Source organism: Schistocerca americana, chromosome 1 (assembly GCF_021461395.2).
Source record: "Schistocerca americana isolate TAMUIC-IGC-003095 chromosome 1, iqSchAmer2.1, whole genome shotgun sequence".
NCBI lineage: Eukaryota > Metazoa > Arthropoda > Insecta > Orthoptera > Acrididae > Schistocerca > Schistocerca americana.
Window position 1 is genome coordinate 175,645,545 of NC_060119.1, and position 27,118 is coordinate 175,672,662.

Consider the following 27,118-nt stretch of genomic DNA (forward strand, 5'->3'; position numbering starts at 1 on the left):
TCAATACTTCCTCATTAGTTATGTGATCTACCATTCTAATCATCAGCATTCTTCTGTAGCAGCACATTTCGAAAGCTTCTATTCTCTTCCTGTCCAAACTATTTATCGTCCATGTTTCACTTCCATACATGGCTACACTCCATACAAATACTTTCAGAAACGACTTCTTGACACTTAAACCAATACTCGATGTAAACAAATTTCTCTTCTTCAGAAATGCTTTCCTTGCCATTGACAGTCTACATTTTATATCTTCTCTACTTCGACCATCATCAGTTATTTTGCTCCCCAAATAGCAAAACTCCTTTACTACTTTAAGTGTCTCATTTCCTGGTCTAATTCCCTCAGCATCACCCGACTTAATTCGACTACGTTCCATTATCGTCGTTTTGCTTTTGTTGATGTTCATCTTATACCCTCCTTTAAAGACACTGTCCATTCCGTTCAACTTCTCTTCCAAGACCTTTGCTTACTCTGCCAGAATTACAATGTCATCGGCGAACCTCAAAGTTTTTATTTCTTCTCCATGGATTTTAATACCTACTCCGAACTTTTGTTTCGTTTCCTTTACTGCTTGCTCAATATACGGATTGAATAGCATCGGGGAGAGGCTACAACCCTGTCTCACTCCCTTCCCAACCACTGCTTCCCTTTCATGTCCCTCGACTCTTATAACTGCTATCTGCTTTCTGTACAAATTGTAAATAGCCTTTCGCTCCCTGTATTTTCCCCTGCCACCTTCAGAATTTCATATTCATGCGAATGGTTCTCTTTTCTCCAAAGGTCTCTTTAATTTTCCTGTAGGCAGTATCTATCTTACCCCTCATGAGATAATGCTTTCTCTAAGTCTACAAATGCTAGAAACGTAGGTTTGCCTTTCCTTAATCTTTCTTCTAAAATAAGTCGTAGGGTCAGTATTGCCTCACGTGTTCCAATATTTCTACGGAATCCAAACTGATCTTCACCGAGGTCGGTTTCTACCAGTTTATCCATTCGTCTGTAAAGAATTTGCGGTAGTATTTTGCAGCTGTGACTTATTAAACTGATAGTTCGGTAATTTTCAAATCTGTCAACACCTGCTTTCTTTGGGATTGGAATTATTATATTCTTTTTGAAGTGTGAGGGAATTTCGCCTGTATCAGACATCTTGCTCACCAGATGGTAGAGTTTTGTCAGGACTGGCTCTCTCAAGGCTGTCAGTAGTTCTAATGGATGTTGTCTACTCCCGGGGCCTTGTTTCGTCTTAGGTCTTTCAGTGTTCTGTGAAACCCTTCACGCAGTATCACACCTCCCATTTCATCTTCATCTACCTCCTCTACAATTTCCATAATATTGTCCTCAAGAACATCGCCCCTGTATAGATCCTCTATATACTCCTTCCACCTTTCTGCTTTCCCTTCTTTGCTTAGAACTGGGTTTCCATCTGAGCTCTTGATATTCATGCAAGTGGTTCTCTTTTCTCCAAAGGTCTCTTTAATTTTCCTGTCGGCAGTATCTATCTTACCCCTCATGAGATAAGCCTCTACATCCTTACATTTGTTCTCTAGCCATCCCTGCTTAGACATTTTGCACTTCCTGTCGATCTCATTTTTGCGACGTTTGTATTCCTTCTTGCCTGCTTCAGTTGCTGCATTTTTGTATTTTCTCCTTTCATCAATTAAATTCTATATCTCTTCTGTTACCCAAGGATTTCTACTAGCCTTAGTCTTTTTTACCTACTTGATCCTCTGCTGCTTTCACTATTTCATTCCTCAAAGTTACCCATGCTTCTTCTACTGTACTTCTTTCCCCCATTCCTGTCAGTTCTTCCCTTATGCTCTGCCTGAAACTCTGTACCACCTCTGGTTTAGTCAGTCTATCCAGGTCCCATCTTCTTAAATTCCCATCTTTTTGCAGTTTCTTCAGTTTTAATCTACAGTTCATAACCAATAGATTGTGGTCAGTGTCCACAACTGCCCCTGGAAATGTCTTACAATTTAAAATCTGGTTCCTAAATCTCTGTCTTACCATTATATAATCTATCTGAAACCTTTTAGTATCTCCAGGAATCTTCCATGTATACAACCTTCTTTCATGATTCTTGAACCAAGTGTTAGCTATGATTAAGTTATGCTCTGTGTAAAATTCTACCAGACGGCTTCCTCTTTCATTTCTTAGCCCCAATCCATATTCACCTACTACGTTTCCTTCTCTTCCTTTTCCTACTGTCGAATTTCAGTCACCCATGAGTATTAAATTTTCCTCTCCCTTCACTACCTGAATAATATATTTTATCTCATCATACATTTCAGCAATTTCTTCATAATCTGCAGAGCTAGTTGGCATATAAACTTGTACTACTGTAGTAGGCGTGGGCTTCGTGTCTATCTTGGCCGCAACAATGCGATCACTATGCTGTTTGTAATAGCAAACCCGCACTCCTATTTTTTTATTCATTATTAAAACTACTCCTGCATTACCCCTATTTGATTTTGTATGTATAACCCTGTATTCACCTGACTAAAAGTCTTGTTCCTCCTGCCACCGAACTTCACTAATTACCACTATATCTAACTTTAATATATCCATTTCCCTTTTGAAATTTTCTAATCCACGTGCCCGATTAAGGGATCTGAAATTCCACGCTCCGATACGTAAAACGCCAGTTTTCTTTCTCCTGATAACGATGTCCTCTTGAGTGGTCCCCGCCCGGAGATCCGAATGGGGGACTATTTTACCTCTGGAATATTTTACTTAAGAGGACGCCATCATTATTTAATCATTCAGTAAAGCTGCATGCCCTCGGTAAAAATTACGGCTGTAGTTTCCCCCCGCTTTCAGCCGTTCGCAGTACCAAAACAGCAAGGCCGTTTTGGTTAGTGTTACAGGGCCCATCAGTCAATCATCCAGACTGTAGTTTTTCTCTTACCATGTCAAACATTTCGTGAGCAGTCAATCCAAGGGGAAGGAAACAGTCCGAGACCATATAGACACTGGCACGGAGGTGAACAAAAATGTGACCAGCATGAGTGACTGACTACCTCGTGGGACCCACAGCATGGCACGATGTGCAAGCCATGCCGTGTTAGTTGATCTGGGTATCAGAGCTGCGAGCGGCTGAAATCTAGGGGAAACTACAGCCGTAATTTTTCCCGAGGGGATACAGCTTTACTGTATGGTTAAATCATGATAGCGTCCTCTTGGGTAAAATATTCAAGAGGTAAAATAGTCCACCATTCGGATCTCCGGGCGAGGAATGCTCAAGAGGACGTCGTTATCGGGAGAAAGAAAACTGGCGTTCTACGGATCGGAGCGTGGAATTTCCCATCCCTTAATCGAGAAAGGGAAATGGATAGAGGGAATTAGTGAAGTTCGGTGGCAGGAGGAACAAGATTTTTGGTTAGGTGAATACAGGGTTATATATACAAAATCAAATAGGGGTAACGCAGGAGTAAGTTAATAATGAATAAAAAAATAGGAGTGCGGGTGAGCTGCTACAAAAAGCATAGTGAACGTATTATTGTAGCCAAGATAGACACGAAGCCCACGCCTACTACAGTAGTACAAGTTTATATGCCAACTAGCTCTGCAGGTGATGAAGAAATTGCTGAAATGTATGATGAGATAAAAGAAATTATTCAGGTAGTGAAGGGGGACGAAAATTTAATAGTCATGGGTGACTGGAATTGGAGAGTAGGAAAAGGGAGAGAAGGTAACATAGTAGGTGAATATGGATTGGGGATAAGAAATGAAAGAGGAAGCCATCTGGTAGAATTTTACACAGAGAATAACTTAATCATAGCTAACACTTGGTTCAAGAATCATAAAAGAAGGTTGTACACATGGAAGAATCTTGGAGATACTAGAAGGTGTCAGATAGATTACATAATGGTAAGACAGAGATTTATGAACCATATTTTAAATTGTAAAATATTTCCAGGGGCAGTTGTGGACTCTGACCACAATCTATTGGTTATGAACTGTAGATTAAACCTGAAGAAACTGCAAAAAGGTGGGAATTTAAGGAGATGGAACCTGGATAAACTGACTAAACCAGAGGTTGTACAGAATTTCAGGGAGAGCATAAGGGAACAATTGACAAGAACGGTGGAAATAAGTACAGTAGAAGAAGAATGGGTAGGTCTGAGGGATGAAGTAGTGAAGGCAGCAGAGGATCATGTAGGTAAAAAGACGAGGGCTAGTAGAAATCCTTGGGTAACAGAAGAGATATAGAATTTAATTCTTGAAAGGAGAATATACAAAAATGCAGTAAGTGAAGCAGGCAAAAAGGAATACAAACGTCTCAAAAATTAGATCGGCAGGAAGTGCAAAATGTCTAAGAAGGGATGGCTAGAGGACAAATATAAGGATGTAGAGACTTATCTCACTAGGGGTAAGATAGATACTGCCTACAGGAAAATTAAAGAGACCTTTGCAGAAAAGAGAACCACTTGTATGAATATCTAGGGCTCGGATGGAAACCCAGTTCTAAGAAAGGAAGGGAAAGCAGAAAGGTGGAAGGAGTATATAGAGGGTCTATACAAGGGCGAAGATACTTGAGGACTATATTATGGAAATGGAAGAGGATGTAGATGAAGATAAAATGGGAGATACGATACTGCGTGAGGAGTTTGACAGAGCACTGAAAGACCTAAGTAGAAACAAGGCCCTGGGAGTAGACAACATTCCATTAGAACTACTGACGGCCATGGGAGAGCCAGTCCTGACAAAACTCTACTATCTGGTGAGAAACATGTATGAGACAGCCGAAATACCCTCAGACTTCAAGAAGAATATAATAACTCCAATACCAAAGAAAGCAGGTGTTGACAGATGTGAAAATTACCGAACTATCAGTTTAATAAGTCATAGCTGCAAAATACTACCGCGAATTCTTTACAGACGAATGGAAAAACTGGAAGAAGGCGACCTCGGGGAAGATCAGCTTGGAATCCGTAGAAATATTGGAACACGTGAGGCAACACTGACCTTTCGACTTATCTTAGAAGAAAGATTAAGAAAAGGCAATCCTACATTTCTAGCATTTGTAGAGTTAGAAAAAGCTATTGACAATGTTGACTGGAATACTCTCTTTCAAATTCTAAAAGTGGCAAGGGTAAAATACAGGGAGCGAAAGGCTATTTACAATTTGTACGGAAAGCAGATGGCAGTTATAAGAGTCGAGGGACATGAAAGGGAAGCAGTGGTTGGGAAGGGAGTGAGACAGGGTTGTAGCCTCCCCCAATGTTATTCAATCTTTGTATTGAGCAAGCAGTAAAGGAAACAAAAGAAAAATTCTCAGTAGGTATTTAAATCCATGGAGAAGAAATAAAAACTTTGAGGTTCGCCGATGACATTGTTATTCTGTCACAGACAGCAAAGGACTTGGAAGAGCAGTTGAACGAAATGGACAGTGTCTTTAAAGGAGGGTATAAGATGAACATCAACAATAGCAAAACGACGATAATGGAATGTAGTCGAATTAAGTCGGGTGATGCTGAGGGAATTAGATTAGGAAATGAGACACTTAAAGTAGTAAAGGAGTTTTGCTATTTGGGGAGCAAAATAACTGATGATTGTCGAAGTAGAGAAGATATAAAATATATACTGGCAATGGCAAGGAAAGCGTTTCTGAAGAAGAGAAATTTATTTACATCGAGTATTGATTTAAGGGTCAGGAAGTCGTTTCTGAAAGTATTCGTATGGAGTGTAGCCGTGTATGGAAGTGAAACATGGACGATAAATAGTTTGGACAGGAAGAGACTAGAAGCTTTCGAAATGTGGTGCTACAGAAGAATGCTGAAGATTAGATGGGTAGATCACATAACTAACGAGGAGGTATTGAATAGAATTGGGGAGAAGAGGGGTTTGTGGCACAACTTGACAAGAAGAAGGGACCGGTTGGTAAGACATGTTTTGAGGCATCAAGGGATCACAAATTTAGCATTGGAGGGTAGTGTGGAGGGTAAAAATCGTAGAGGGAGACCAAGAGATGAATACACTAAGCAGATTCAGAAGGATGTAGTTTGCAGTAGGTACTGGGAGATGAAGAAACTTGCACAGGATAGGGTAGCATGGAGAGCTGCATCAAACCAGTCTCAGGACTGAAGACCACAACAACAACAACAATATCTTACATTACCATTTATATAGACTAGGAATCGCAAATTACACAGGCACAAAAAATAATTCACACAGCGTTTTATACAAATAAATATTAGATTTCCTGTCACAAATTTCTGCACCTTACTGGAAACAGTTTTCACAAGCCAGCACACTGAGTTCATTTTATACATCGTTAGAACGTTTTGAACAACACTGAACAATTTTCGTTACCTATTCACGTGGATACAAAAACCATCTTCTTGTGGGGGCTTTCCTTTTGTCAGTTTCCTGGCCCCTTTTCGCGCGACATCTAGCCAATAAGAAGTTCTACGGCTAAGCCTGTCAAGAAAGTCCTCGTTTTACGATATTCTTCATTGTGGTATTTGGATGTTGATTTGTGAATAAATATGTGGCACTTTTAGCAGAAACATCCATTACATTGGACCATACAACAAAAGGCCATTTCCTTTTGATCGAGAGTATCTCCACATCTGATGTTGGTTTGTTGTAAAATAAAATCATTTCTTTTTTCTGTGAGTCTCATCAACTATGGCGTTGTGATGCATGGAACTTCCATTTATTCTTCTTTGATACATAACTCACAGTAGTCCAATCATTCCTTAATCCAAATGTTGCAGACAGAACTCTCGTGTTTTGCACGATTTCAGTTGGAATTTGTGATTTATAATGGAGACGAGTATGGACTGTTGTAATTCTACCCTTCAATAAATCATGAACGGGGACACATAGGTAAAGAAGTTATCAATCGTGACATTAATTGAACTTTCTCTAAGCGTCTCCGTCAGGGTCTTTACTACATGCAAGGAACCATTAGCTTGACGAGTGTAGTATGGATTTTTTCCTGAGCACACTAGTCCATCTATAGCGTAATCAAAGACTCACAGAGCCAGAATACCTTTATTCTATATTTTCCTGACTTGCTCGGAATAAATTGTAGAAATCTGCAACGCCTTCTGAAAAACACTAGCTGCTCATCCATTGTACACTTTTATCCTGGATGAAATCATTGTCAGCAGTCGTTTGCGAATAGTTCCCACACATTTCGGAAAGCTGCCATATTATCATCTAAGCTCCTGGCTTATCGGATATGCCTATCGTCAACCTTACGGCTCTCCATATTTCTTCAAATTGTTGATAGACAAAGTTGCCATATAAGCAGTGTTAACAGTGAAGTCGTGAAATAATTCCCTTATAGGAACATCCCAGCCTCTGTAACTGCCAGCTAAAAGAAGAATTACAAGCAACGCATGGATTTCCTCGTTTGTGAATCACGGCCTGTTCGACCTTTTATAGCTGCAGAGCTCCGTCCTTCCAGATTTGTGCAATGAACTGATTCATCCACAATATTATCTGTGACGAAGTAACTCCAAACATGTTTCGGAATTTGTATATTTATTCCCTTAACATGACCTGGACAAACTTTCATTATATTATGAGTACGAACTCTAGTGGAAGGAGGTGTGGTGAGTTCCATCACGTACAATAACAAAGTTTGCGGGATGGGCTGGACTTAATACATTATATGCATTTGCCGGCTGGGTTGTGCTTTTTCAGCCTGTGTTTACTTGCTACATTATTTCAATTTGCAGGCTGTGCTGTATTAACAGGCCAGGCTATCCTTGCTAAGCCTACATTATTTACGTCCCACGATTCACCAGTACTTTCTTCAGATTCTGAGATGGCCGACATAGGTCTATATGTGGAATTAATTTCGTATTCAGAAGCAATATTAGATTCACATTCGTCCATCCATTCGGAAATAATCGTTGTAGTGTTTAGATCATCTACATTCATAGTATAAGTAACTTGTCTTTTTAGGGAAGTATTAGTTGATTCCATTCTGTAAGAAACGAACGTTCTTGGGTTAGAAAGAAAGTCTAAATAGTTGCTATGTTAAAGCAATAGAGGAGAAAGAAAAACAGAGCTAATAACAAACACAATTACTCACATCAGCTGTGAGAGAAACATGTTTCACTTCTCAGATCAACTTCAACAATTCGCAGGAAGCCCATTATTGTTATTGCTAGAGTCTATCACGTGCCTCAGTTGCTAGTATAAAATCATCACATGTACCAACATTCATAGACTTGCCTGAAAAGCCCCCTTCATGCATCCAAGGAGAACCGACTGAGCTACGAACCTCAAAAAATGAGGTCATTTTTCTACGTTATTGAAGCCTGGGATGTGCAAAGCGATCCCTCCTTATACGATAGACTGGTTTTCTATGAAATCGGAATATCGATGTGTCCATTAAAAGTGATTCCGCCAAAGTGCATACAGTTCTGTCAACTCTGCAACGTATAGTTCTACTGACAGGTGAAGAACTACATTCAACCTTTACAAAAGGGCCCTATTCGATTGGCACAGCCAACGGAAGTAACAAGAAGAAGCGATGAAATTAAAAACTTAAGCAAAATTGCTTTTCCTAATGATAATCACATTAAAGAAGTCGACTGTGGCATTTGCGCCGTCGCTAGTTACTGGTGATGCTTCGATTTTTTATGTTTTGTACGATTTTATGAAAGACATTATTCCAGGGAATATACTGGTCCTGTAGTGGTATCAACGTAAAAAATCAAAGCAGAAAGTGACATACCATAATTTACACTTTTTTTAATTTTCAGTCACCATTGATTAAATAAGGTTGTACATGGTTTGTGATGGTATTATATAATTACAATAATATTTGAGATGCTTATTTATTTTGTAAATAATTCCACTGTATTTCCCGATGTCACAAAAATATTGATTGCGTATACTTCCGTGACAACAAATGGGAAAAAGTAACAACATAAAACTGCATCTGAACCCAGAGCGCTAAAATTCCAACCTGTGTTGTTAGTCTCTACGCCACTAACTCACTTGGTGAAAAACCATGTGTGCGAATTGAAACAGTAGCATAAAAACTTTCACTGCCATTTTCCTAGAAGCTGCTGAATGTTGGTACCTAAGGCGAAGTAAATTTCAATTTATGTTTGCCCTTTTTTAACTTAGCGAAGTTGAGATTGTTAAAGAGCGATCTACTGCGGCTCGTCTTTGTATGGTTCAGCTTCAGGAAACTGCTCATGTAACTCCACATTTGCACATGAGACATGGAGTTCTTGCTGCATTTCTGCATCAGAAACATAGCTCGGTCAGTTACTTTGGTCCTAAAACACAAGTCTAGAGAAACTGATATAAACCGAAATAATTCACAACTTCCTGCATCTCTCAGGACTGCTGTGGTGTAATTAGGATTGTTACAGTAAGATTAAGCGGTGTTGATTTTGTGGTAACTGACATATTTAATTTCCTGTAATTTGTGGACCTTTTTATTCTGTTTTCAACCCTCTTCCTGAAACTACTTCTCGCTGAGTTTTGCGATCAAATTGTAGGATGCTAGATGGGGGATTGCATCGCACCGGGACTAGGATGGTGCCAGTATCGCCTGCCACCTCAAGTATCAAAGTGTTCGGAATGACTCGAAGAGATCTTCAGTTACACGTCTGCGTCGTTTGCTAGCAGTGTACGCTCGATTTTAGAACGGAAATAACTTACGGAAAAATGAATTAAATTTCATCTCGAAATGTTTATTTAATCAACCTCATGTTACTAAATTCGTTGCCTTAGCACTGCTTAACTTTTTCAAGCTATTCCACAGTGATGTAAAAAGTGAAGTGACTAGTCTCCCTGCCTATTAGTACTTCAGATTTTACCCTATTTAAGTGACCTTCAGTTTTTTTAGTGAAGCAAGAGCCGATGTTGAGTTTTCTCAGGAGAGAAGGGGATCTACACAATGACTATCTTGAAAGCGTTATTAAGCTTTTCCAATAGTCTTCAAGATGAAATTAAAGTACAATTAGCTTTGTTCACTGAATCAGATCCCACCACAAGTGACACAATACGAGTGGTCTGTTTAAATAATTATTCCTCGTATATGAATGTTGAGTTAGCATAGAGAGGTCGTTAGTGCGAAACAGTCAAAGAATAAACTACGAGCAGAACGCATCAGCTGCGAGATTCTGCACTGAAATAGCGTTCCACGATCAGATAGTATAACTTCTTCTTATTAGTTTGGTTCTTCTTCCTTTTAAACTGTCTGACAATAATCAAGATCACTCATCAGGCGCATTTCACTATTATTGACAAACCATCACTAGCAGTTATTTGTAATCATTAAGAATAGACAATACTTTACGTTTCTTTCGTTTTTATAAAATGATTCATAGTATTGCTTAAGAATGACATATTTTTGATATATTACTCTCGTCACATTTTGCTCGGTGTTTCACATTCTCATCACAACTGCTTCTCCTTACATATTATCAGAATCTGGACTCGAACTTTCATTGTAATGATTCATTTGTTTAATTATTTTCGTGGCCTTTGAGTGCTATTTTTCTGTCTTTGCGATAAATGCCCTTGCATAGACTGATTTTATGATTTGAAATGATATGTTATTTGCAGCTTATGAAATTTGATTACTAAATGCGAATATCCACAAACAGTAAAACTTTCTGGCTGATTAAAACTGCATGTCGGACCGAGACTCGAACATGAGACATTTGCCTTTCGTAGGCAATTCATTTACCAATTGAGCTACCCAAGCACAGCTCACGACTGTTCCTCACAGCTTTACTTCCACATTTCGTACCTTCCAAACTTCAAATATTGACATTTTGTGCCGGTGGCTGTGTACAGAATATAGGTTGACTATTTCATATAAGATTACAGCAACCAGCCACTTTTTAAAATATTATTTATTTATTTATTTAAAGTTCACCGTTACCGGTTTCGAACCGACAGGTTCATCTTCAGACTGCTAGATCACGTTTTACATTAGATTTCGCCTTTTGTTTCCTCATATGACCAAATTTACTTAGGGTGGTGATGCACTGCAACCAAATTAAGATGTCAGACAATATCTTTTTAACTGTAATTGCGCCTCACAGCGATTTTAAGTGATGTTAACGAAATATTATTATTATTATTATTATTAAAGGGAAGATTTTTCAGTTACTTACGATGAAAAATCCTCGCCATTATGATCCAGTGCTAGCTGCTTATCTTGCAGCAGCGAAAACTGTATAATGCACTTTTTTCTGTATACATATCCACATAATAAAAAGCATTGTAAAAAGTGCCTGCTTGCTGTAATCTTCTATGTAAGAGTCAACATATATTTCACAGAAGCTCTGCTACGAACCTTGTAAGACTAGCAATCTTGGAAGAAAGGATATTGCAGAGATACGGCTTAGCCACAGCCTGTGATATTGTTTCTAGAATGAAACTGTGAAGTTTGGAAGGTAGGTGATGAGGTACTTGCGGAAATAAAGCTGTGAGGAGCAGTGCTGAGTCGTGCTTGGGTAGCACAGTTGGTAGGGCAATTGCTCATGAAACGTAAAAGGCCCGAGTTCGAGCCTCAATCAGGCACACTGTCTTAATCTACCAGGAAGTTTGATGAAGTTTCATATCAACCCACAGTCCGCTACAGAGCAAAAATTCATTCTAAATCCACAAACAGTGTAATGTTGCCTTTTCATTTGTGTTATTTTGATACGAGATGTTGTCAATGAAACATTCATAAGGAAAACTGTTTTCAAGTATGTAATATTAAAATAAATGTTTTTACGCATAATGTTAATAGCACATGTTGGTTTTATAAAGAGAATCGCTTCCAGTAAAAGAACTTTATTTCAGTTCATTAAAGTCAGGAAAACAAAAATACTTACAAAAGATGCAGAAGAAGAGAACTGCCGAAATAATTTTCTCTGCTCTTTACTTATAGTGTCTGGGATGGAGTCAGTGCATCTGGACAATAATTGTAACTACGCTTTGGAGCCACATCATAGTTACAGCAATGTTAATACAACTCTTGGCCTAAACCAGTTATTTCTGTTCCCAGTCAATCTACTGCCAGTAGGTGATACTATTTCTTCGAAGGGCGACTATTCCCGAAGTCAGCCAGCTCAAGTTTCACATCGGTGGGGTAAACGTAGTCTGACTGTCAAATGGTTCAAATGGCTCTGAGCACTATGGGACTCAACTGCTGTGGTCATAAGTCCCCTAGAACTTAGAACTACTTAAACCTAACTAACCTAAGGACATCACATACATCCATGCCCGAGGCAGGATTCGAACCTGCGACCGTAGCGGTCGTGCGGTTCCAGACTGTAGCGCCTTTAACCGCTCGGCCACTCCGGCCGGCTAGTCTGACTGTCGCTAGTCTAATGGAGACTTGACTACATTTTAGACTACGTTTGGCAACTATGTGACAGTCGATTTACGTCCTAGTTTGTTTCAGAATTATCCTGCTAAATTTAAACGATATTTTTTGTCATTGAGATAGATTCTCATTTGAGGGTTGCCATACTAGTAGCAAATTCGTGGTTTTGAGCTCAAGTAGTTTGTTCCGACAGAAACTGCAGCTTACTACCCTCTTTACGTTGCTAATTCTTTTTCTTAGACAAAGTAATTATTGGGAGAACAAGGGAGAGCTGCTTGACGCATTTGCATCCTAGCTTAGTGGCATCGGACCTTGGCGTCCCTGGGGATAAGAATTGCTTTGTTTACGTCTGTGCTGCTAGTGGAGATGAATTTCTTGGAAGAATTGTGACAGGTGATGAAACATGGCTCCATCATTTTTCACCAGAAACGAAGAGGAGGCAATCAATGGAATGGCATCATGCAAATTCACCCAAGAAAAAAAATTCAAAACCACACTTTCTGCTGGAAAAGTTATGGCTATGCTGTTTTTCGACTCCGAAGGACTCTTGCTTGTGGACATCATGCCAAGTGGGACCACCATAAATTCTAATGCACATGTGACGGCACTGAAGAAACTTTAAGCTCGACTGAGTCGTGTTCGACCACATCGGCAAAAGCAGAATGTTTTGCTGTTGCACGACAATGCACGGCCACATGTCAGTCAAAACACCACGGAAGCGATCACAAAACTCGGATGGACAACACTGAAACACCCGCCTTACTGTCCTGGCCTGGCTCCATGTGACTACCATCTCTTTGGGAAACTGAAGGACTCTCTTCGTGGAATAAGGTTTGAAGATGATTACTCCCTTGTGCACGCTGCCAAACAGTGGCTCCAACAGGTTTCCAGAATTTTACTGTGCGGGTATACAGGCGCTGGTTCCAAGATGGCGTAAGGCAGTTGAGAGGGATGAAAATTATGTGGAGAAATGAAAACATTGTTCCTAAAGGATGTATCTACACACTGTAAAACTTTCAAACATGAAAAATGAAAGATGGATTTAAAAAAAAAAGTGTGCATTTGCTTTTGGAGTAACCCTCGTACAGACACATAAACAGCCTAGTTACAGAGTTTGTGAAAGAAATACTTAAGTTGGCATCTGAGGATATAACTGGAATTCATCTATCGAGTAGTACAAGTACCATGTATCTTAGGTTAAATAATTTCGAAAAATGTTGCTTGATTGTAGGATTATATGGAAACAACTTAAAGTTCAAACATTCTAGTGTCAAAGTCGATGAAGTTGAAGTTACTCATGCAGGACTTGGAATCAGAACTATTAGAGTTTTTGAATCACCGTTTGAAATAACTTCAGAGCAAATAAACGCAGTGTTGAAACCTTATTCCACCATTATAAACAATACTGCTGAGAAGTGGTCCACTCCACATACATTCCGGGTTTTAAATGGTGTGGGGAAGGTTAAGATTGACATGATAAAGCGTATCATATCATATCATACATCAATATCCGTTGACAGAGGGATGTATTTATGAGGGCCAGCCGAGAACGTATTTGAGATGAGGTTCCACGGGACATGTAGGTGGACAGTATTTGCAGCATCTAGTGACACAACTACCGGCGGTTGTATGGCTCTGACAGTCTGCACTGAGCCGATCACCTGTTCTATAACATTACAAAGATATTTAAAATGGCATTGAGGGACACCATATCAATGATTGTCTGTAAAAGATCGTTCATATTTATCGTACTGACGTCAACTACGGCAGATCGGTGATTGACAAACATATATACGTGACTAGTCACCTTCTGATAGGCACAGAAGCAGACTTAGAGGTGTTACATGTAGATAAGGAAGGAGAGAAACTCGACCTACTTGAAGGACTCGAAATAGCAATCCACCGGATTAAGATTGACAATCTACATATCATACAAACTGGAGAGAATTGTAAGGCCTTTTTCAATGATTTTTTTAATCTTTTTTAAGGATGGCGTTATTACGATAAAGGCAAACCACCTTGCACAGACTATCATTGATATGGTGTCTCTCCATGTCCTTTGTAGCACCTTTGGAATGTTATGGAAAAGCTGATCGGCTCAGTGTAGTCTGTCAGCCGTACGCTTGTGTCGGAATAGCGGTGCATGAAGATACGCATGTGTACGAACAAGCAATGTATGGAGACACAGCTCTTGTGATCAGCGTTTACCACTTTACGAAAGGCAGGCTTCGGTGGATGGGCGGCAACACGGATAAGGGGAATAGAGAATCTGATGTTGCCATTTTTAAAATAAGGCGAGGTCTTCATGCCCAAATGAATGTATTTGTTTTTATATTTTGACCAAGTTAGACTTTGGAGTACGTGTTTCTGCAGGATTAATTTAGACACTCAGATGATGGAAGGTTCCTGAGAGGTTTCCTTCTGATGTTAGTTGTTGTATGCTTAAATATTTATAACAAACGTACAGTTTGTTACCTATAAGCCTTGATGCATACTTAAATCATTTGAATCAAACCTAACTCTTAAGACGCTGTGAACAGTTTGTATTTACTGACTCTTAGTAATGTTATTTGCAGGCTGTCGCCGGGGAATGCGATTTGACGGTCGTCGAAGGAACAGAACAGAGGCGACGAGTAGTGGAGCAGATTGTGCATCAGAAATACTATACAGTGCAGTAAGTTTCTTGTAATATGGCTCTACGTGAGTTATATCTGCAGCATTACTCTGAGAGAAGAGATGCTAAAGGAGGGTTATATATTAATGTCTGTCTCAGACTTGTGTTCTTTCATACAGCTTTTATTCAAATATTATTGCAAATGGCTTTATTGTTTCAGGTGTGCAACACGGTATTACTTGCAGGAAATAATAATGAAACTATTAGAAAAATTGTAGCAAGGCTGTCGTAGCAGGATGACAACTATAAATATGGGGACAGGTGGACAGGAGGTCGTAGTATAACTTGTCGCAGCGAAGGCGGCAGTTTCTGAAATGAAGAAGACAGCAAATGCTCTGATCGTGGCGAAGTCGATGAGGGCGAGCAGTTTTTAATACTGTTTACTGCCTTTCTGTTTCGTTTTCCAAAAATCTATACTTAAAGCCCCCACGTTAAACAGGTGTCGACTTTGAAGCCACAAGATTTCATTTTCAGGCACAAAATGCGATAATTAAAGTGCAGCTACTCATGGGTGTCCAATGCGGTGTTTAATTATCGTATGGCAGCAAAACGTGTTATATATGCTAATGAGTTAACAAGAAACGAGTTTACGATGGAAAAAATTAGTTCCAATTGTAGTCACCAGGTGCAAATCTGGCGCTGTGCAGCATCTCGTCGACGTCTCCGGCGCTCATGCTGAACAAACTCTGTTCGCGGCGGTTAATAATAAAATCAGTATTTTGCCTTTCTCACTTGTTTGTCCTTTCCTGCCCACGACACATGCCTAATGATTTAAATATAGAAAGATTTCTGTACGTCTTTCTTGTACTCACAGCGCCAGATTTGTACCTACTAGTCAAAATTGAAATTAACTTTTTCCGTAGCGTAAATCGGCTCCGCATCAACGTATTACAATATCTAGCAAGTTTCGCCACCACACGATAATTACAGCCTCCACTGGACCCCTGCGAGTAGTTTCTCTGTGCTCGTAACTACCTCGTACATTATCCGAAAATCAGTTAGCTGCTCATCCATGCACATCAGGTACGAAACACATCAACTGACAGGTCCAACTAGGTCTATCTTTCATGCATGTGGCAGTTCGTCTCCAAATGACATAAAAGAGAACACATGTGTTCCTTATTGTAGAGATTTATTTTTCTGATTTATGTGTTGAAATTACTCTTCAACTATTCGAAAATAGCTTACATGCGTTAACTATTTATTTTGGTAAAAAAAAACCTTGAGTTAATTGTCTTAGGACTAATGCATCGCTTAAGACACTATGGTTGCATCTGAAAGAGGTTCGTGTTGTTTTCACGAGACTTACCTTCTCATTGGCCAATACCACAACATTCACTTTCATACAGCCATTATCATTTCACCATTATCAATTAATAAATGTTGAAAGTTGGTAATGTTCTTAATTTTTTTTTCCTAATGAGGTTCTTAAAAACGGTTCCTGTTTATATCTGCCGCGCGCGATTAGCCGAGTGGTCTGATCCCGGCGGAGGCTCGAGTCCTCCCTCGGGCATAGGTGTGTGTGTTTGTCCTTAGGATAATTTAGGGTAAGTAGTGTGTAAGCTTAGGGACTAATGACCTTAGCTATTAAGTCCCATAAGATTTAACACACATTTGAACATTTTTTGTTGTTATTTGATTACAGATTGACTTGGTGTGTCATATTTTTTAGGATTCCAAAATGTAGAGTTCAGCCATCAGTAAACACTAGAAAATTCTCTTTAACGTCTTAGTTTTCTTCCTTTCTGTGCTATTGGGAAATTACATGTTCCGATAAATTTCATTCGAAATTGTTACCATTCGGTACTACGCAAATAATTTAGCCACCATTCTCCTAGTCTATTTCCATATTTATGGAGTAGAGGGATATTTGATCCCTTACCCCATTAACCAGCACAGGGGGGCATTGATGTCTGGGGAGAAACTGTGTTTGGTGACATGACTCGGTTGGAGAGCCTACGGCTCTATGACAGTTTTTGGCGTAGCAGAGACTGAGAGTTTAATTTTTCTTCCACCGACTCACCATAGTTTATCGTCACTGTAGTGCCGACCCTAGTGCCGGAGATTGAGCCTGAGCGTTGCAAGGGCAATGACGTGAAACTTCGTCGGACTGTCTGAGAGGCGGCGGTCTGGGCTGGACCTGGCTGAGAGTTGTAGCCATCACTGAATAGTGGTGGCAGTCTCAGGTGGCTACTTTGCCCCAGGCTAGAATGTGTGGGAGGTATAACATCATTCCATTATCACGGCCAGAGCTAGTTGCCATGTTGTGCAAGGTGATGTTTTTCGATGGCCACTTGAAACAAACGATACCACCTATGGCCAGTCAGGACACCCCTGTGTATATCTGTTTGGGCGAGCCCAGACTGGACAGTTTTCACTGTAGTATGGGCGTCGCTGCGAGGACTGGGCTCAGAGATCAAAAAGGGCACAGTGCTCTTTCTCGTGCGGCATCTTGGCTGGACTACGGCTGTTTATGGTAGTATGTGTACATAAATTCAAGAAATGTGTCAGGATTTCCTCAGGGCTCCACGTCACCATCATTTTCTTCATCTGTTCCTTTAAAGTTCCGACTAACCTACTCTAATCCAGACTCAAAAGGAGTGATCGTCAAACCTGTTGATACTTTCAGGTAAGAAGCATGACTTGCCCGATGTGGTAGACTAATGTCGGCTAAGATGGTTTGTGGTGTTGCCCGTATGGCAAAGATTGACTCTAAAACTGGGACTATAGCTGCTGATGTCGCTGAAGATGCCCAGACAACATATAGGAAGGTAGGGAGAGTCCATCAACAAGTAATCCCATAGGGCCGTAGTTAATGTACATGCAACCCAGGGCTCGTGGGAGTGTTCAGTGAAGAGAAATGTCCGTAAGAATCCGTCTGGTTTCACGCGAAAGTTTTTCATTCATGGGCCCTATGCCGATTCTGTCCTTCTGACGGCCAATTCCTTACCTTACAATTTAATTTTAACCCACTAACTCTAAACCTATGAAACAGCCAGTTGAAATTGGTGATTGCTGTTTCCCGATACGCTAAACGAATGTAATGAGATTTAAATACCTAGCAACACGTGATGTCCTGTGTATACTTCTGCTTCAAGTATTTCTGAAATGTTAGGGAACCACTAGCAACGTAACTAGCTAATAAATTACACTGCTAGAGCCCGAAAGGCGCATCGATTGTCATGAAACGCTGTTACCCTGCAACTAATCGTGTCTATTGGTAGATGCGACTACATCCATGATAGACTAGGACTGTTCCCCTCATGACTTAGCTCTTTTGCGTGTGGAATAAGGTGAACCTCCACAATACATTGAACGTTGGTAGAAGATTTAAAATCGCATATTTTCATCAGTCAATGTTGCTGCTTATTTCCAGCTTTGTATGACAGTTCATAGAATCTACAAATGACGGATTTTGTTTTTGTCGAGTACGTGTCATGTCACTGATGCAACTTCAATTGAGCGAGTTATGTGAAGAACCCTCGAGTAGGATTCGACTTTCTAGGAGTGCTAACACATCCTAAATTCACAATTTCGCACAAGATGTGAAGTGTCTGTACCTGATACTACTACATCCATGGTTGTCATGAGCGGAGTGTGAATGTAAGCCAGGTTGTCCATGTCCAGAGTAGGATGAGGCTTATTATTTCGGTGAAGGAGATGTCTTATGTTTCCCTGTAGTCTGGGTCCGCGGGCTGACTGTGATAAAGTGAAGAACACATGGGTTCATTGGCAAGCAGAGGGCTGAAGAAGGTATTTGGCCAGCTGTAACCTTCCACTGTCCGGAGCAGCATGAAGACTGATTTCTAAAGAGATACAAATCTGCAAGGGGATGACAAACATGACGCACTCATAACTACAAAAATCTGTTGGATTCAAAGGAGGTCAGACGTAATGGATATTTAAATTCTGTAAGGGAGTCCAGGATTGGTTCAGGGAAATTACTTTTGTAGTGGGGAGAAAAACGCGCCTGTGCATACCTGCAGCCCCTATCATAGGCTGAAATGTGAAACCACTCTCATAGTGGGAGAAAAGTTCTGCTTTCCGTCCCACTCTAAGAGAGAAATGTGCACTACTTGTTAATCAAAGAAGATTCTTTTGGAGAGGGAAGATTGTTGCTAAAGTTATAAATTTTTCATTTGTTTGAACTAGGAAGGTCTACCACAATTGATTAATGAGAACCTAGTGCTGACAGAAACAGCAATATTTTGAGAAGAAGAGCAGAGACACGCTTTGCCTTAGATCTTCTGAGAATGACGACCTCATTTTAGATATCCAGAGGGATAACCACTTCGCCTTAACGATGTCAAGACTGAACTTATGACTCTGTCACTGCAGCCATCCTCTGCACCTGAATTTTAGAATGATGGTAGGCACACCAGCATTTGCCTGCCTCATGATGAGGGGACTGCCAAGTCGTTTGCTCAAGTAATGGCTTTGCTTTTCTAAATTAATCGACACAGTCAGCTACTTAAACTCAATCTGTCCTTAGTTAAGAGAACCAGTGTTTAAATGTTTTTTATGGGTCTGTTCTTTATCTCATAATAATGCGGCAATCATAGGCAATTTCCTTGCACCATTTCATTTTCTATCCACCAGTGCCAAGAGATTATACACTCCTGGAAATTGAAATAAGAACACTGTGAATTCATTGTCCCAGGAAGGGGAAACTTTGTTGACACATTCCTGGGGTCAGATACATCACATGATCACACTGACAGAACCACATGCACATAGACACAGGCAACAGAGCATGCACAATGTCGGCACTAGTACAGTGTATATCCACCTTTCGCAGCAATGCAGGGTGCTATTCTCCCATGGAGACGATCGTAGAGATGCTGGATGTAGTCCTGTGGAACGGCTTGCCATGCCATTTCCACCTGGCGCCTCAGTTGGACCAGCGTTCGTGCTGGACGTGCAGACCGCGTGAGACGACGCTTCATCCAGTCCCAAACATGCTCAATGGGGGACAGATCCGGAGATCTTGCTGGCCAGGGTAGTTGACTTACACCTCCTAGAGCACGTTGGGTGGCACGGGATACATGCGGACGTGCATTGTCCTGTTGGAACAGCAAGTTCCCTTGCCGGTCTAGGAATGGTAGAACGATGGGTTCGATGACGGTTTGGATGTACCGTGCACTATTCAGTGTCCCCTCGACGATCACCAGTGGTGTACGGCCAGTGTAGGAGATCGCTCCCCACACCATGATGCCGGGTGTTGGCCCTGTGTGCCTCGGTCGTATGCAGTCCCGATTGTGGCGCTCACCTGCACGGCGCCAAACACGCATACGACCATCATTGGCACCAAGGCAGAAGCGACTCTCATCGCTGAAGACGACACGTCTCCATTCGTCCCTCCATTCACGCCTGTCGCGACACCACTGGAGGCGGGCTGCACGATGTTGGCGCGTGAGCGGAAGACGGCCTAACGGTGTGCGGGACCGTAGCCCAGCTTCATGGAGACGGTTGCGAATGGTCCTCGCCGATACCCCAGGAGCAACAGTGTCCCTAATTTGCTGGGAAGTGGCGGCGCGGTCCCCTACGGCACTGCGTAGGATCCTACGGTCTTCGCGTGCATCCGTGCGTCGCTGCGGCCCGGTCCCAGGTCGACGGGCACGTGCACCTTCCGCCGACCACTGGCGACAACATCGATGTACTGTGGAGACCTCACACCCCACGTGTTGAGCAATTCGGCGGTACGTCCACCCGGCCTCCCGCATGCCCACTATACGCCCTCGCTCAAAGTCCGTCAACTGCACATACGGTTCACGTCCACGCTGTCGCGGCATGCTACCAGTGTTAAAGACTGCGATGGAGCTCCGTATGCCACGGCAAACTGGCTGACACTGACGGCGGCGGTGCACAAATGCTGCGCAGCTAGCGCCATTCGACGGCCAACACCGCGGTTCCTGGTGTGTCCGCTGTGCTGTGCGTGTGATCATTGCTTGTACAGCCCTCTCGCAGTGTCCGGAGCAAGTATGGTGGGTCTGACACACCGGTGTCAATGTGTTCTTTTTTCCATTTCCAGGAGTGCAACTTATCCTTTGTAGTTCATTTTAATCTTTTGCAATTTATACTTATTTGTTTTGCCTATTCAATGACTTGAATCAAGTTAATGAATCTTCGTAATTAAGAAGTATTTATTTTTTTCCATTCTTTTCGTTCTTTACCATTATACCTATATAAGCTATGATTATATTTCATTTTTAATTGGGCCACAACTGTTTAAATTCAGATGTTCAGTAGCTCCTGTTGTGCGACCTTTTCTTTCATACATCTCACATGATCATATATGTACATATAGGGAGCTATCTGTTCACTGTACAGGTCACTGGGTTCAAATCTCGTTAGCTTTTCAGGGGCATGATATGCACTTAACCATAGTCTGACATTGTTAATTGCGGCTCTGGTGTGCCTGACCAAGTACATGTAGTGCCATCGCTCTTCTATCACTAACGTCCGCTGATGGGGATGTTAAATCCAACCCAACTGAAACAGGCACTTAGGACTGAAATGTCCGGGCCTGTGCTACTGGCGGCAGGGGCGGAATTGTAGAGAAGTAGCACATGCATGGAGTGTGGAGATGATTTAAGACCATTGGCTAAGGCCCTACTCCAGCAAGAGACCTGGTCGAGGTATGAGGGGTCGGCAGAGGCGTCCACGCACACAACATGCGACCGTCCCTGTATCAATGGTGTGAGGGACGGTTGGCATGGAGGGAGTGATTCCTCATCTTTATATTCCCAAGCTGTTATTCCCTCACCAACCCATACGCGCCGGCCGAAGTGGCCGTGCGGTTAAAGGCGCTGCAGTCTGGAACCGCAAGACCGCTACGGTCGCAGGTTCGAATCCTGCCTCGGGCATGGATGTTTGTGATGTCCTAGGGTTAGTTAGGTTTAACTAGTTCTAAGTTCTAGGGGACTAATGACCTCCGCAGTTGAGTCCCATAGTGCTCAGAGCCATTTGAACCATTTTTGAACCACCCACACGCAAGCAGGAGTGCTCGGGCGGTGGCTGTACTGCAGCAAGGGAGGATTAGGAAGGGTGTGAGGTGAGAGACTCAGCCAGATGTGACCCTAGTGTCAGGTGTATATGTGACAGGCAGAGGCAGAGGCAAGGGCAAGGGGTCCACCTGCAACTACCGTCACAGACAGAAATGTTAGCAGTGACAGATGAGGCGATAGCGTTCAGCCTCAATGCCAAATACACACATCAAAAAAAGTTTTCCATCACTCGAGTTCCCAGAACCCCTCAAGATACACGTTAACTGTGGATATTGTATCACAGACACAGTCCCTTTGACTGTTCAGAGATGTCACTTAACCCGCCCAAAGATGTAAATAACCATGCATGAGCTGCACTTGTTAGACGGAGGGGACCCGACAGCCGATCTGTTCCAGTCATTTCACCAGGAAGTACGTACACAGCTCGTGTTTTCTGTAGTTGAACCATGCTTAGATGGTCAATACCGTGGTTCGATCGAGACCGCATTGTTACTTTGTGCCACAAAGGACTCTCAACAATGGAAGTTCAAAATGGCTCTGAGCACTATGGGACTTAACAGCTGTGGTCATCAGTCCCCTAGAACTTAGACCTACTTAAACCTAACTAACCTAAGGACATCACACACATCCATGCCCGAGGCAGGATTCGAACCTGCGACCGTAGCAGTCGCGCGGTTCCGGACTGCGCGCCTAGAACCGCGAGACCACCGCGGCCGGCCAACAATGGAAGTGTCCAGGCGTCTCGGAGAGAACCAAATCAATGTCGTTCGGACATGGGGGAGATGCAGACACATAGGAACTCTCGATGACATGTTCGCTCAGGCCGCCCAAGGGCTACTACTGCAGTGGATGACCACTACCTACGGATTATGGCTCGGAGGAACTCTGACAGTAACCTCACCAAGTTGAATAATGCTTTTCGTGCAGCCACAGGATGTCGTGTTACGACTCAAACTGTGCGTAATATGCTGCATGATGCACAACTTCACTCCCGACGTCCATGGCGAAGTCCATCTTTGCAATCACGACACCATGCAGAGCGGTACAGATGGGCCCATCAACATGGTGAATGGACTGCTCGGGATTGGCGTCACGTTCTCTTCACCGACGAATGTCGCATATGCCTCAACCAGACAGTACTCGGAGACGTGTTTGGAGGCAACCCGGTGAGGCTGTTCGCCTTAGACACATTGTCCAGCGAGTACAGAAAGGTGGAAGTTCCCTGCTGTTTTGGGATGGCATTCTGGGGAGACAACGTACGCCGCTGGTGGTCATGGAAGGCGCCGGAACAGCTATTCGATATGTGAACGCCATCCTCCGACCGATAGTGCAACCACATCGGCAGCATATTGATGAGGCATTCGTCTTCATGGACAACAATTCGGCCGGCCGCGCTGGTCACGCGGTTCTAGGCGCTCAGTCCGGAACCGCGCGACTGCTACGGTCGCAGGTTCGAATCATGCCTCGGGCATGGATGTGTGTGATGTCCTTAGGTTAGTTAGGTTTAAGTAGTTCTAAGTTCTAGGGGACTGATGACCCATAGTGCTCAGAGCCATTTTTGACAACAATTCGCGCCCCCATCGTGCAGGTATTGGGAATAACTTCCTTCAGGATAACGACATCTCTCGACAAGAGTGGCCAGCATGTTCACTAGACTTGAACCCTATCGAACATGCCTGTTCAAATGATTCAAATGGCTCTGATCACTATGGGACTTAACAGCTATGGTCATCAGTCCCCTAGAACTTAGAACTACTTAAACCTAACTAACCTAAGGACAGCACACAACACCCAGTCATCACGAGGCAGAGAAATTCCCTGACCCCGCCGGGAATCGAACCCGGGAACCCGGGCGTGGGAAGCGAGAACGCTACCGCACGACCACGAGCTGCGGACTAACATGCCTGTGATAGACGGAAAATGGCTGTTTATGGACGACATAACCTATCAACCACTCTGAGGGATCTGCGCTAAATCGCCGTTGAAGAGTGGGACTATATGGACCAACAGTGCCTTGATGAACTTGTACACATCGTTCCACGACGAATAATGGCATGCATCAATGCAAGAGGACGTGCTACTGCGTATTAAACGTACCCGTGTGTTCAGCAATGTGAACCACAACCTCTGAATGTCTCGCTGTATGGTCGTATAACATGCAATGTGTAGTTTTCATGAGCAATAAAATAGGCGGAAATGATGTTTATGGTGATCTCTATTCCAATTTTCTGTACAGGTTCAGGAGCTCTCGGAACAGTGGTGACGTAAAACTTTTCTTGATGTTTGTAGCTGATATATCTTGTAACCCACAATGACCCCTTCTGCCCAACTCGGATGCTGGCTCTAGGTAGGCCTGTATGCAGTTTGGTCATGATGCACAGGATGCAGGAGATCTAATAGAGTGCAATGGCTGCATCTGTCCTGGATTTCGGCCAGATTGACCCCATTGACAGGATGGACCAATAGATTGCGAGGAAACTGTGCTAGCCACTATTGGTTGATGATGTTTACAAGGCCTTAAGTGGCTGAATTTTGAAGTTGGACCATCTGCTCAGTCTCTTCGTTGGAAGCAGTTTGAAAGGGGTCGGTGGTCAAATGGCCAAGTGGTTGTGTTGAGAGAAACCCTTGAACTGAGTTGACATCAGTAGAGATCCATTGTCCTACACCAGGGGCATGTGCCTCCCCAGTAGCGAAAATCCCCTTAATGATGGATGAGGATAACATGTGCACTGCAGGCAAACTGTTGAGAGGGCATTCACCACCAGCAACTACATAGCTTCCTAAAGCAGCCCCACAAAAGCTACGTTCATCCTTACGCAAGAGGGGTTGGATCAGGTCCACAGTGGAAAATGTTGCGTTCAATTTCGCCATTGACACCAGGTACGTGCCACTTGTTCAATGCCTTCATGGATGCCGACCGAAGTGGCCGAGCGGTTCTAGGCGCTACAATCTGGAGCCGCGCGACCGCTACGGTCGCAGGTTCGAATCCTGCCTGGGGCATGGATGTGTACGATGTCCTTAGGTTAGTTATGTTTAAGTAGTTCTAAGTTCTAGGGGACTGATGACCTCAGAAGTTAAGTCCCATAGTGCTCAGAGCCATTGGAACCTTCATGGATGTCATCCCCCAACGTGATATATGGAAGACCTGGAGGATATGCAGTCAGTGTCCACTGTGGCCAATGTTTAGACTCCCTGTGAGGTGTTGAGATGGTAGTTCAGTGTAAAATGGTTGTGAAAAATCGGCTTGCCTTGGCAGAAAACATGTTTATCGTGCGGAGGCACTGGGTTGCAGGTTGAGCCGAGGCGATCATGAACGCCCTGAGTGGGAATTCGTCCAAGGTTGTTTCCAGCTGTTGGTCTAGCGCAAAACAAACAGTTTCCTGCCGCTCGAATCCCGCGTTGGCCCCAAGATGGACATGAGACAGGGTGTCTGCATTAGCGTGTTTGGTGGTTGGCTAAAAATGGATTTTGTAATGATACCCACTTACAAATGACGCCCAACACCTGTAGATGAAGTACTGTCTTATCCAGTTGCATAGACTGATGCCTGAACAAATCAGACGTTTGTGCTCAGGCAACAGATGAATTTTGCTGCTATGCGAATACGTATGAAACTTTTCGACTCCATAGAAACGTCGTAGAATCCTCCTTCTCAATTTGGGAGTACCTGAGCTGCGCAGCATTTAACATTTTGGAGGCGAAGGCAGTTGGGAATTCAGAACCATGTGTTAACTTGTGGGACAAAACCGCTGCAATGCCGTATTTTAATGCAGCCAGTGCCAGTTTTAATGGCAGGTCTGCCATGTGTGACGTGAGATACAGAATAATCATGAGAAGATCCTTAAGAGGTTGAAAAGCCTGTTGACAGGCAGCCGACTGTACAAATTTGAAACCCTTCTTGCCCAGCTGATTGATAGTTTGATTAACATGTTAATAATCACCTTGATGTGGTCGTGGGTGAGTGTTATGCCTTTCTCACCTAGAATGTACCCCAGGTATTTGCCGCAGGGGCATAAAGTGCTGTTCCAATCAAATCATAAACCGCATAAATATTTACACAGTTTTGAATACCATGAATCAGTTGCTCTAAATAGTTTTGGAAAACTGGGGATGCACTTGCAACTCCAAACGGTGAACGATTTTACCTTAGTAAGCAACTGACATGAAGCATCATTAATAGGCAGTTGGAGATATACATCCTTTAAAAGAATTTTCGAGTAATACTGGTCCTCAACCCGTTTACATAACAAATCCTTTTGATGAGGCAAGTGATAAAGATCGTTATTAAACTAGAAGTTAACTTTTTTTTGTTTTATTTTTGGAGTCATCAGTTCTGACTGGTTTGGTGCTTCCCGCCACGAATTCATCTCCTGTGCTTACCTCTTCATCTCAGAATAGCACTTGCAGCTTCCATCCTCCATTATGTGCTGGATGTATTCCAATATCTGTCTTCCTCTACAGTTTCTGCCCTCTACAGCTCCCTCTACTATCCTTGGAAGTCATTCCCTGATGTTTTAACGGAAGTCCTGTCATCCTGTCCCTTCTCGTTGTCAGTGTTTTCCACATATTCCTTTCCTCTCCGATTCTACGCAAAACCTCCTCATTCCTTATCTTATCAGTCCATCTAATTTTCAACATTCGTATGTGACACCACATCTCAAATGCTTACATTCTCGTCTATTCCGGTTTTCCCACAGTTCATGTATCACCACCACACAATGTTGTACAACAAATGTATATTATCAGAAATTTCTTCCTCAAATTAAGGCCTATATTTGATACTAGTACACTTCTTTTGGCCAGGAATGCCCTTTTTGGCATTGCGAGTCTGCTTTTGATGTCCTCCTTGCTCCGTCCGTCACTGCTTACTTTGCTGCCTAGGTATAAAATTCCTTAACTTTATCTACTTCGTAATCATCAACCCTGATGTTAAATTTCTCGTTGTTCTCGTTTCTGCTACTTCTCATTACTTTCGTCTTTCTTCGACTTACTCTCAATCCATAATCTATTCTCATTAGACTGTTTATTCTGTTCAGCAGATGATGGAATTCATCTCACTTTCACTTATTATAACAATGTCATCAGTGAAACCTATCATTGATTTCTTTTCACCTTGAATTTTAATTT

General features: G+C 42.5%; 1 protein-coding gene across 1 annotated transcript in view; it reads left to right on the top strand.

Annotated features, from left to right (window-relative positions):
* The window catches only part of LOC124613528 (putative trypsin-6), a 181,405-nt gene that overhangs the window by 108,036 nt on the left and 46,251 nt on the right, over positions 1 to 27,118 (top strand). Inside the window, exon 4 of the mRNA XM_047142273.1 lies at positions 14,887 to 14,984. Coding sequence (XP_046998229.1) covers positions 14,887 to 14,984 — 98 coding nt within the window. The remainder of the gene's footprint in view (positions 1 to 14,886; positions 14,985 to 27,118) is intronic.